An 11,993-nucleotide genomic window follows, 5' to 3' on the forward strand; every position below is an offset into this window, starting at 1 on the left:
TTACACCTCATCTTCATAGTCTTTCGGAGGTGACACCGCTATCACCAAATCAATCCAGTCCTAAAGACAGATGAAAGATGATGATGAAAGACAATCAATAAACATTAAAACAATAAACAAACAAAGAATCTGTCTCATTTGGTTTCCATCTATTCTATATCTTCCTCATTCACATAGGATCTATCAAAACAGTTGCATATCACCTATTGATCCAATTCATTTCCCCTCTCAGTCAACTAGCCTGTTTGTAGAGCCGTATCAATAAAAATGGCAATCAGAAAACATATGACCACCAATCGATGTAGGTCCAAACAACTACAGGTGTGTTTCACTTAGAAACTCAATTACAATATCCATAAAATAGCTTCAGCCGTAACCTTTGGTTCTCTAATATAGCATGGGTTGCAGACTTTCTTTTGCTCATTTGCCTGGGTCAACCAACATGCAAGGTGACAGTCGTGACTGCAGAAACAGTCAGGTACACAAACTACAACAAACGTCAGAGAAACAATAAAATCCTACCCCTCCACTGTTCCAGGCCCTGGCGAGAGAGTTCTGTCCCTCTGTCAGTGAGGCATCGGTCAGGATCTTCCCATTTACAGCCATGACCTCATCCCCAGGCACTATCCCACCTAGGGGGCGCACACACACACACACACACACACACACACACGCACAGACACACGCACAGACACACACACACAGACACACGCACAGACACACGCACAGACACACACAGACACACACACAGACACACACACAGACACACACGGTCACTCACTATATTCATTATATTTTTGCAATTTCGCTTTTTTAACAGCCACCAACTTGACGGTATAATAATGCAATAAAGATTCAATTTATGCTTTATAAACAGAGCACACTGAATTGCCTGGAATTAGATTCTGCTATAATGACTCCAGGGGGACATTATTATTATTATTATTATTATAGACTTAAGGCAATAAATTATGTCCATTGAATAATAAATAGTTTGGAATGAAAAATAGAATTTTCAAATAGTTTTCATTGGACAACAGTGGGTGAGAGGGGGCGCTTAGGTGGCGTAGCGGGTGAAGCGTTGACCATGTAACCGCAGGGTCCCCGGTTTGATTCCGGCCGGGGACATATCCTGCATGTCATCCCTCCTCTCTCTCTCACCCATCCTTCCTGTCTAAATCTCTACTGTATCTGTCAAATAAAATAAAAAATATGAGTGGGACTGCCCCACTCAGAAAAAAAAAGAAAAAAAACAGTGGGTGGGAGAAGAGATGTCTTGATGATTGATTATATGATGTGTTTTCTCTTTTATAGACTAACCGTGCTTGTCTGCTGAGCCTCCCTCATAAATTGCAGATACCACTAGCTTTCCAACGGGGGAGTCGATGCCCCCTTCCACAGCCAGATTTAGTTGTCCAACCTAAAGGAAAGGACTTATTACATCACATTTCCAACAGCCATATCATGTAAAGCCTCCGATTTATCATATTCAGACAACTCTTTTTTACTAATTAGGAAACAGAGATGATTGTGAAATTTAAGAAGGATCCTTACTTCCGTCATTGTGATTGGACAACCAGAAATAATCTTAACTGTCCTTCGGCAGAGTAGTTATTACCTTTTTGATCTTCAGTAGTCTCACGTCTCGTCCATCTATCTGCTCCGAGGAAAACTGTTAAAACCAGCAGGGTGTTGGAGAGAAACTGGAGTTTTAGTTTGAGGATTTGAATGGGTGCCATTTTAGCAGCAAAGGTACTGTACCAGCACAATCATATTGCAATGCGAATGCAGCTACTGTAATTAGTCATTTGTGCCAGAAAAAAGAATATAGTAGTTTGAACCTGGCTGAAAATCTATCCAGGGCTCTGTTTAAAACAATAGACCAGAGGTTTCCAGGAGCACTATTCTAGTGGGATGGTTGTCACTGACGATTTACAGCTACACAGTATCTAAAAGGTCAACCGATTCACAATACAGACAAATTGACATTTACAAAATGCTTTATAGCCAGGAACGAACTGTGAGTTCGTAGATAGCTTAGACCTTTACAATTTATTCCCTTGTTAAAAAAATCGAATGGTGTGAGACTCATTTGCTTTTCCATTGAGCGTACCATGGCCATAGTGTAAATGATTTCCTAAAGCTATAGTTGTAGCCTAGATCACTCATTGCCTGACGTGACGTCTACCATTTTCACATTTGACTGGCTCAGGCATACAGTACCATGGAGTAGGGATCAAAGTCTTCCACATATTTCTGAAATCCCTGAAAGAGAAACACACACAGCTCATTAAAACAGCTCCACATATCAGCACTGAGGCACAGTACCAGAGGAAACAGCCTGGAGACATTACCCTTTCGGATTTGATAACTATGACGTCTTACAGTTCAATTCAATAAAACCCACTGAAATAGCTGGATAACAGGATTTTGGAATGTAGTGTATTCATCGAACCGCTAGATTTCCTTTGACAACCACTACTACCTTGTTAAAGAATATGTTAATTATACACCTCTGAATATGAGAGCAATTTGCCATGGAGATCCATTTACAATGTCTTTCCCACATTGTAACAGTTTTTCTCAACTGCTTGAGCTAATTTCTTAAAACAGTATTGAAGTCTTCAAAACAGTTAACATGTTCCCCTAAACAGTTAACACGTTTGCCAAAACACCACATTTATTTTTTCAAAATACACTATGACTCTCAAAATTACTATACATGTCCCAAAAGCAAATCAGTACATCAAAACAGTATCCTTTATCATCTAATGAAAAGACTATTCATTTCATAATAATGACACACTCAATATAACCATCAATCATCATGCATTGCAAGTTGGACAACTTTCATTTGTTAACAAAGGTGAAACAAAAGGTATGAATTTCACAGAGCAGAACATTTTACTACCGTACTATGTAGTTAATGGTAGCACTGCACCTATTACAGAGAATATGATTGCTTACTATAACCATAAATCAAATTCATCTAAGATATTCAAGAACAAGCAGGTAGACAACAACAAATGCAACAACAACAATTGCATTACTGTAGAATACAAAGTGCCAGCAAAAACAGTTACAGCAATCTCTTCTCTCCTGTCTGCCTGTCTCTCCTGTCTGCCTGTCTGCCAGGCCACATGTTACTTTACTCCATTTCATTTGTGATTACAGACTGATGATTGTTAGTTGAACTGTTGAGCGATAAGAGGGAGGGGAGCCCCCCCTCCCAAATTTCGTTGTTTGGTACCTGTACTATATCAATGACAATAAAGACCATTCATTAATTCATTCAATCATTCATAAGAGTTAAGATAAGAGTAGAGACTCCAGAGATCATTTATACTTTACTATCATTTGAGAAATAGTTGCTTTTTATGCTATACGGAAATAATTCAGTTGTATTTGTTAACATCTACTCAATTGATTTCTGTGTTTTATGTAGAGTTGTGTTAAAAGAAAGGTAGGGCCTCATTCACCTCAGTCTTCATATCGCTGTGTGACATCTAAAGGCTCATCTTTCACTTCACACACATACACACACACACACACACACACACACACACACACACACCCCCAAACACACACATCCCCACACCCACACCCACCCCCACCCGGCCACCCGCCCCACTGAGTGATAGCAATAGCAATGACACAAATGTCCTCTGACTGTCGTCATACTGTGTGTGATTCCAAAGGTATCAATCAGCCAATCAGCTTGGTGAAGAACACTGTTTCCTGACAGACTCAGGGCACAATAAGGATTCCATTAAAAAGGGGGGGAATGACAATTCAATTCAAGGCTTTTTATTGAATGGTTGAGCTAGACCACAGAGAGCTCTCTTCTCAGAAGGCAGGACGTTGTTTCTATTGTCATTTGTATTCCACACGAGAGAGACCTTGATGCCGACAAGGTAGTCAGTTAACGTCTTGACAACCACAAGGCATTGTCAGTTAACGTCATGACAACCACAAGGTACTGTCAGTTAACGTCGTTAACGACAACCACAATAGCGGAAGAAAGAAAGACACCCACACAGCCGCATCATTCAGCTATAGAGAAAAAGAACACACGTTTCTTCCTAGGCTACATCCACAGGCACATGTTTTGTTAGCAAGCTATTAGTCATCACACGTCATCTACAAAACACTAGTCATGCGTAAGCTACCTAAACAAGCAATCTACAATACGGCACTCATGCATCAACCTGCTCGGACAGTTGGAGAAACAGACATAAAAGGGTTCGCAGTCACTCCACCCAACACCCAGAGAGAGGAGAAACAAATACTATAGAATGGATTTAGAACCAGGAAGGGGAAATATCCTGCATTAGCCAATCAGTGGAGAGTCAGAGGGGAAGGTTGATGGGTATGGATTACTTGTCTCTTGTTGGACTTAAAGGACATGTTATATGGCACCATACGTTTCAGCATCTCCGGAGGCTGCAACACAGGACCAGACAGAAGCCATTAGGGATCAGTGTAACACCACTCAACTTCTCTATGAACCACGCCTTGGGTCATGGACTTCACTCATCGCTGTCGCCCCATCTGACAACCGCATTGCACTTACAGTAGTATGTCTTGACAGAATCCCCCCCCCACACCACCACTTCTCTCTCTCTCTCTCACAGTCTCTCTACACTTTTAGAAAATGTTCGATCTAGATGGGTTCCTTGGTGGTCTCTGTGGCAGACATAGGGCAGAAACTCTTTGAAGAACCCTTTTGGACTCCATGTTGTGCAAATTCACAAACTTTCAAGGATTTCAAGGACCCGCGGGAACCCTGGGTAGGATGTGGAAACTTTGAAGAACCCTTTTGGACTCCATGTTGTGCAAATTCACAAACTTTCAAGGATTTCAAGGACCCGTGGGAACCCTGGGTAGGATGTGGAAATTTCCTTCCTTCTAATGAGAACAGAATGTCTGTCAGCAGGAGCACCTGGGCCAGTCAAGAGAGATCATCCATCAAACTACAACAGCTTCTGTTTCCCTGACTCACTGGGAGCTGTTAAAGGCACACAGACATACCGGTATCTCTTCTCTACACACTGATAGGGTTGCTTAGACCGAGAGAGACACACACAAACTGTCTAGCCTCAGAGAACAACTTTGAATAGCAAGAGTAACTTGTTTTTGTTTTTCCCTTAAAAAACATAATTGATGATCTCGGCAGAGCGGTTTCATCTTTGATAATTGGTTGTGCTTGTGCTTCAGAGAATTGTAATGGATTTTTTAACATCCTGACTGAGGAGCTTGTGTTCATGAGCAGTGACGGAGTGCAGACTCATCATCAATGTTGTGACTATGATGACAATATATCAAATGGACAATGTGAAAGTTTGGTGTCAGTCTTTGAAAGCTTCCCATTGTGAGGCTTTTGACTGCCCAACTCGCGACCTGTTAAAGACCATTTCTTTAATAAATATTATACCTAGATTTAAAGCAAGACACTATCATTAAAATCCACGACAGGATACAGTATAAAAACCGCAGCACTTTATAGCAGTATAATTGGTTAAGAAGATACAAGTGAAAGCAAAGGCCAGTTCAACCTGAGCTATGGTTAATACGCAGTGGTGCAGTTGAGAGATATTTCCCACCTCATATTGTGTTATGAGACAGAGTGAAAGGAGAGAGGAGGGGAGGTTTCAGAGTAATGCCATGCAATACTTTGGTGTGTTTCTTACCAGGGCCTCTGAGCGTTGTGTGACCCGGTGGGGTAGAGCCTGGGCTAGCATGACGGGCTTAGACATGGGGGCCATCTGTCTTCTCTGGGTGGGAGGGCTAGGCGCTATTTGCTATTCGGGATGGCCAGCATATAAACAACAAACACTGGAGTTACAGTAGGTGGAAGTGAGAACACTACACTCAACAGTAGAATTCGAAAAACAAACGTCTCATTAATCCACATAAGAGCTTCTATGCAACATCAGAACTCTTGGGAATTTATAAAAAAATAACAACAAAAGGAAGTATGTGGCATTTTCCAAGAAATATTCTGTTGTGTAAATATTTCTTCAGCACGCACATACCACCTCCAGAGGGAGACTTACCAGGTCTTTGCTAAAAGTAGATACGCGGCTGGCATGGGAAGTGTTTCTCATTACCTGAACCACAGTGAAATAAAATAAACTATTCAGGCCCTGCAAACTCCAGTACATTACTGGAATGTCAATGTTACACACACACACACACACACACACACACACACACACACACACACACACACACACACACACACACACACACACACACACACACACACACACACACACACACACACACACACACACACACACACACACCCAGACACAGACACAGACACAGACACAGACAGACAGACACACACACACACACACACACACACACACACACACACACACGCACACACACACACCACGGCAAACCAGAGCATGCAATTCTAGATCCAGGGTTGTCAAATGCCATAACACATTACAAATCACGCAGAGCCACCGCAAGCAAACTGAATAAGAACCGTAAATTGAAGTCACACCTCGTTACTATTTTGTCACACTCAATGTGTGGTAATTTTCCTTTCCTTCATGATGAAGGAAATAACCATGCAGCTTCACACAGGCCATGCAGAGTTGATACATAGAAATGTCGACCTTGTTCAAATCCTTTCAAAATGCATCAGGCCCTATAACCACTTCCTTGGGGGTAATCACTGACAATCATCAATCAGACCATTTCAGATCAGTGATCACTTCAAGAAAGGGTAGAAATAACTGAATTGAACTGGGCCGTAAGGTATGGTACCTTGGGGCTGGAGGGGTAGGACATCTCACTGGCATTGGCTGAGTAATAACCCCCCCTCGGCAGGTAGCCACCCCCCTCCCACTCGCTTCTCTGCTCCGGAGGACTGGGGGGATGGTGGAGGTGGTGGTGGTTGAGGTATCCCCCGTGCGGTCCCATCCTCTCCTCAGTGTGTTGGGGGGGTGGTGGTGGGGGTGGAGGAGGAGGCGGGGGAGGAGGAGGGACAGGTCGAGGGGCAGGCTGGGGGGAGGATGGGGGCCTGTAGGACTGGGAGGGAGGTGGGTAGTGGGAGAGGGGAGGAGGAGGTGGAGGAGGAGGTGGGGGGGGGTGGCGTCCTCTAGAGGCCAGGGTAGAAGTGGAGGACTGGGGCATCCTGGAGTGGGGGGGCGGAGAAGGAGCGTGGCGTTGGGGGGGCGCTCTGGAGGAGGGCGGTGAGTAGTTGGGGATGGTGGGGTTGAGTCTCGGGGAGGGTGGGGGTAAGGGTAGGGGTGGCGGAGGCTGGGAGGAGGTGGGCTGTGTGGGGGCCAGTCTCTTGAGAGGTCCCCTCAGGCTCTGGTCCACATCATCCAGGTTGATGTCATCCAGGTCGGTCGTGGCCAGCTGGAGACCCCCAGGGAAGCGCCTCACCACGGGGTCGGAGACAGGGGACCGTGGCGGGGACATCTGAAGCACAACCTCAGACTCTCAGGCTCACAACCACCAAAAGCCTTAAGATCTAGTCGCTCTTTAAATATTACTGCATCAGAACTCAGAACTAGAGAACTAACAAGAACAAGTGGATCCTATTGAAATATTCGTCTTCTCAACATTTTCCCAGCACAAAAGCTCCACCACTAAAGTGATCAATGGAGACTTTTAATCCTGTTCCTTACACAAGACACTGCCTAACCCTAACCCCATCTGCATTAGGATCAGTACTACTTCATTACCCTAGTGTAAATCCCCTCCAAAACACAGTACACAGAACAAGCACAAAGTGCAGTTAATTTACTTAACATAGCTAGAAAACATAATAGTTATTGTTAAACCAGTTTGATAGGACTTCTGGACAGAGAGAGGGGTCTGTACATACAGTAAGAGGGTTAACTGATGGGCAGAAAGAGAGGTCTGTACATACAGTGAGAGGGTTAACTGATGGACACAGAGAGAGGGGTCTGTACATACAGTGAGAGGGTTAACTGATGGGCAGAGAGAGGGGTCTGCACATGCAGTAAGAGGACTAACTGATGGACAGAGAGAGAGGTCAGTATAGGCAGTAGGAGGACTCTCTCTGTACCTCCGGGGACTCGTTCTCCACACAGGAGATCTGCTCCAGCCTGGTCTGACACAAACGCTCCACCCAGTGCTGGACCTTCTCCGACTCCTCCAGGTCCTCACGCTCCGTCTCTGACACCTGGGGGGCGTGGACCAGGCCATACGCAGGGTCAGAGGTCACGCACAGGAATACACAGGAACACTCAACGAGGTTTCTGTCACTCACAACCGGAACCTGCAGAGTTAGCTACCCACACAACAACCACGCAACAAGGCCGGGACACGGCACAACGCAAGGCCAACAATAGAAGAACAGTACCTCCTGGACCAGCCTACTGATTTTCAGCTGCTTCTCTCGTTCGTACATGCCCTCTTTCTCCTTGGCCAGCTTCAGCTCAAACTCCATCTCCTTCTTGTTCTTCCTCAGCTCCTGGAGGGTGTCCGTGTTGGACACCTTCTTCTTTTTCTTCTTCTTCTCTCCTTTCTGGGATGTTATTTAGCATTGTGATTGTGTCAATATACGGCAAACCAGGAGACACACCAGCCCACAACTCATTCCAGTCCAGATCAGAGACAATGCAAGGCAACAAACTATACTGTAGTGTAGGCCTTTGCTTATGCTTTCTAATAGACAACTCAATAACTCCCCCCCCCCTCCCTCCGCAGCAACTAACTTCACATTTAGGTTTGTATGTTCAATTCCAACAATATCAAAATGCCTAACCGCTGAGCTAACAGATTTGATCATAGTTCGTTTATCTTCATCGAACGCTCACAGCACACCAAACCCTGACCACACAGAATACCTTAGTGCGGAGTGTGGGCAGCTTCCCCTCATATCGATAGAACCACCCGAAAGCTAAGGAGGAAGCAGAACATGAACCAGCGTCACACCGCTGCCGAAACTCACAACAGAACTGAGTGCGATAGTACGACTTACCGGGTAGTAAGTACAGACTTACTACTGCACTATTTCAGCAGTAAACTCAACTTTGAGGGATAAACGATCGATATCACGTCAAGGAGATGATGAATCACTCAATCACACGACAGAGACAACCGAAGACAAGCACTTCCTGCGGGGAGGATAACTGCCTGACTTCTACTTTAGCCATTTAGACGTGTCGTCGTCTAAATAGTATTAAAGCTCACAGCCAGCCAACTGCTACTATCAGTGGAGTGAGAGGAGGATTTTGGTCGTCAGAGGAAATCTAGCATGTTCTACTGTATGTGTACGCCGTACAGTTTAATTTAAACTCCCCTGTCCATTGATGCACTGGGGGGGCTCAATCACTCACTTCTCCCTCCTCCTCCTCCTCCTCCTCTTCCTTCTCATCCTCCCCCGGAGAGGAGCTGGCTCCGTTGGCTGACAGGACCAGGTGGAAAAGAAACACAGCACACAGCAGAGACAGGGAAGAAGAGATGGAGAGCATGCAGAGAGGAATGGAACATGAAACACACGACAGTAAAGGCCAATGCACACGGCGATTTTGTCGCACGACGACATTCGATTCTCAATTCACACCAATGAATGAATGAATGTGAATGGAGAATCGAATGTTGTCGTGCGACAATATCGCATCGCACGCCGTGTGCATTGTCTCATTGGGTCTCATTCAAAACAATGGAATCGAATTCGGCGGTGCGACAAAATCGCACGCCGTGTGCATTGGCCTTAATAAATATCTAAGCATAGATATCATATCTACGATTCACCATACTCTCAGATCTACGATGTATGGACATACATATGTACATAGATCTGTAGGATGTTATGCATCAGAGATACTGCTAGTCTACCATGCGAGAAGATCTAGAAGTAGAAATCTAGAATGTAGGAGATCTATTTCAGTATCAGAGTTACACCCTAGCCTCTTTACCGGAGCTCTTGGATTTGGGGGGTGGGGGTTTCATCTCGGGGGGGCCTGGTGCCGTGCCCTTGGGGCTCTTAGGGCTCTTGGGCTGGTCTCTGGAGCCCCAGTCCTCTTCCCACTCCTTGTGGTGCTTCCTCTCCGCAGCCTCGATCCTACACACACACAGAACACACACACACAGACACAGACACAGACACAGACACACAGACACACAGACACAGGCACAGACACACACACACACACACACACACACACACACGCACACACACACACACACACACACACACACACACACACACACACACACAGGTCAAAGGACAGAGCTCCTCTGAAGTTGTGAACACTTCATCATACCGGAGAAGTGAAATCTGCCTTTATCTTTCTACGAGACAGGAACACCCTTGTATCGGTTGACTATGTGTTGTTGTGTAATGTATTGTGTATGTGTCCTCATCCGTCATAAACAGCTCAGCGCCCTGAGAGCAATAAACATGCAAATCGGGGTGGAAACACACTTTTCCATCTCCTTCCGATAGCGTTCTTCTTCCTCAGCGGTTTTCTGAGAAATCTCCATCTTTCTCCTGTTCAAGACACAAACAATGAAACATTACAAATACCCAAGTTGAGGTGCGGCTGACTAACGGAACCTAACTGTTCATCATTCTCAATCAATCAACACCAGCATTCCGCGAGGCTACTGAAGTCAACAAGCTTCAGGCCGACGTAAGAACACAGTATTTCGAATGTCTGAGTGGAGCAAATGCAGGGCCAGAGAGGGATTCTGTGGTACTGGGGTAACTCTGTCCTGTGCCCTACTCCACTACTCCACTACTCCAGGGTTGATTTGGAACAGGCCCCATGGTGATTCACTGTTGATTACTTACTGCCTCTCCTTCGCCTGCTGCTCCTTGACAATCTTGTTGGTCTCCAGCGCCACCCTCTTCTGGTGCATCAGCTCCTGTCTGTCCAGCTCCCTGCGAGCCTCCACCGCCAGGCGCTCCTCATCCGTCATAAACAGCTCAGCGCCCTGGGACAGCCAGCACAGACAGCCAGAGAGAGATAGAGATATATAGAGTGAGGTAAGATGTTCTCCTTGTTGGAACCAAATGTAAATAGTATTCAAATGTACATCCTTAGGGGATGAGTTTGGGGTGGTTCAGTGGAGTGGGTAGAGAGTGGTTTTAGTGCGGTAAAACTGGTAGCCAAGAGAGTGCATTGTTGTGTGATAATCAATACTCATCAAACTCAAACAAGGAGAAATCACTTCCTTATATTCCATATTGTGTCCTTAGGTTGGGCGGGATCCATTTCCAAAATAAAAGTCTTAAGGCCAATGCACACGGCGTGCGATTTTGTCGCACCGCGAATTCGATTCCATTGTTTTGAATGAGACAATGCACACGGCGTGCGATGCGATATTGTCGCACGACAACATTCGATTCTCAATTCACACCACCGAAGTCAACAACACGGCCCATCTCATATGGGATTACGAGACACCTATATTACATAATAATAACAATCGAGCATGTAGGCACAACATGCCCAGTTGTATCTTGTAGAAATTGTGGAAGCAAGGCAAGCAATATTGGTAGAGCCTATAGTAATCAGCCTGCCTGGTCCGACTTCGGTGGTGTGAATTGAGAATCGAATGTTGTCGTGCGACAAAATCGCACACCGTGTGCATTGGCCTTTAGTCTTACTAAGGCCAAAGCACCATTTTCAAAGTACCATTCAAAAAAAAGTATTTCATAAATAATAATAGAAAGCTTTTTGGCTCCAACAAACAGTGTAATTGAAAGGTTTATTATGACCTGAACACAATATTTAACAGATCACAGATCTGCTATAAATTGACCAGGATACAATTTGGCTGACGGCAGTGAAAATGAGCTCTGTATATGCAGCCCTGTATATGCAGTTCAGCAGACCCAGCGGGGCGAGGACAGAATAATAATGACAATATGACAATCACAGACTGTGTTTATTTCTTCAATGTAGTTCTCCGTCTGGCTGTGACGAGAGGTGGTTATCTAATTTTATATTTTCCATTTACCCGTGTCACAGATAATTGTGCTTTACTCG

The 11,993-nt window shown here is 45.0% G+C and overlaps 1 protein-coding gene across 1 annotated transcript in view; it reads right to left on the bottom strand.

Moving 5' to 3' along the window:
* Window positions 1-11,993, bottom strand: part of ush1c (Usher syndrome 1C) — a gene marked incomplete at both ends in the record, with an annotated part of 21,083 nt that continues 9,090 nt past the window's right edge. Inside the window, 15 exons of the mRNA XM_080544858.1 lie at window positions 1-60; window positions 523-632; window positions 1,321-1,420; window positions 1,619-1,672; window positions 2,224-2,265; window positions 4,381-4,443; window positions 5,691-5,801; window positions 6,057-6,110; window positions 6,784-7,443; window positions 8,057-8,173; window positions 8,354-8,518; window positions 8,841-8,893; window positions 9,915-10,060; window positions 10,424-10,489; window positions 10,793-10,935. Coding sequence (XP_080400984.1) covers window positions 1-60; window positions 523-632; window positions 1,321-1,420; window positions 1,619-1,672; window positions 2,224-2,265; window positions 4,381-4,443; window positions 5,691-5,801; window positions 6,057-6,110; window positions 6,784-7,443; window positions 8,057-8,173; window positions 8,354-8,518; window positions 8,841-8,893; window positions 9,915-10,060; window positions 10,424-10,489; window positions 10,793-10,935 — 1,944 coding nt within the window. The remainder of the gene's footprint in view (window positions 61-522; window positions 633-1,320; window positions 1,421-1,618; window positions 1,673-2,223; window positions 2,266-4,380; window positions 4,444-5,690; window positions 5,802-6,056; window positions 6,111-6,783; window positions 7,444-8,056; window positions 8,174-8,353; window positions 8,519-8,840; window positions 8,894-9,914; window positions 10,061-10,423; window positions 10,490-10,792; window positions 10,936-11,993) is intronic.

Source organism: Nansenia antarctica (assembly GCF_963989245.1).
Source record: "Nansenia antarctica genome assembly, chromosome: 14".
NCBI classification, from domain to species: domain Eukaryota; kingdom Metazoa; phylum Chordata; class Actinopteri; order Argentiniformes; family Microstomatidae; genus Nansenia; species Nansenia antarctica.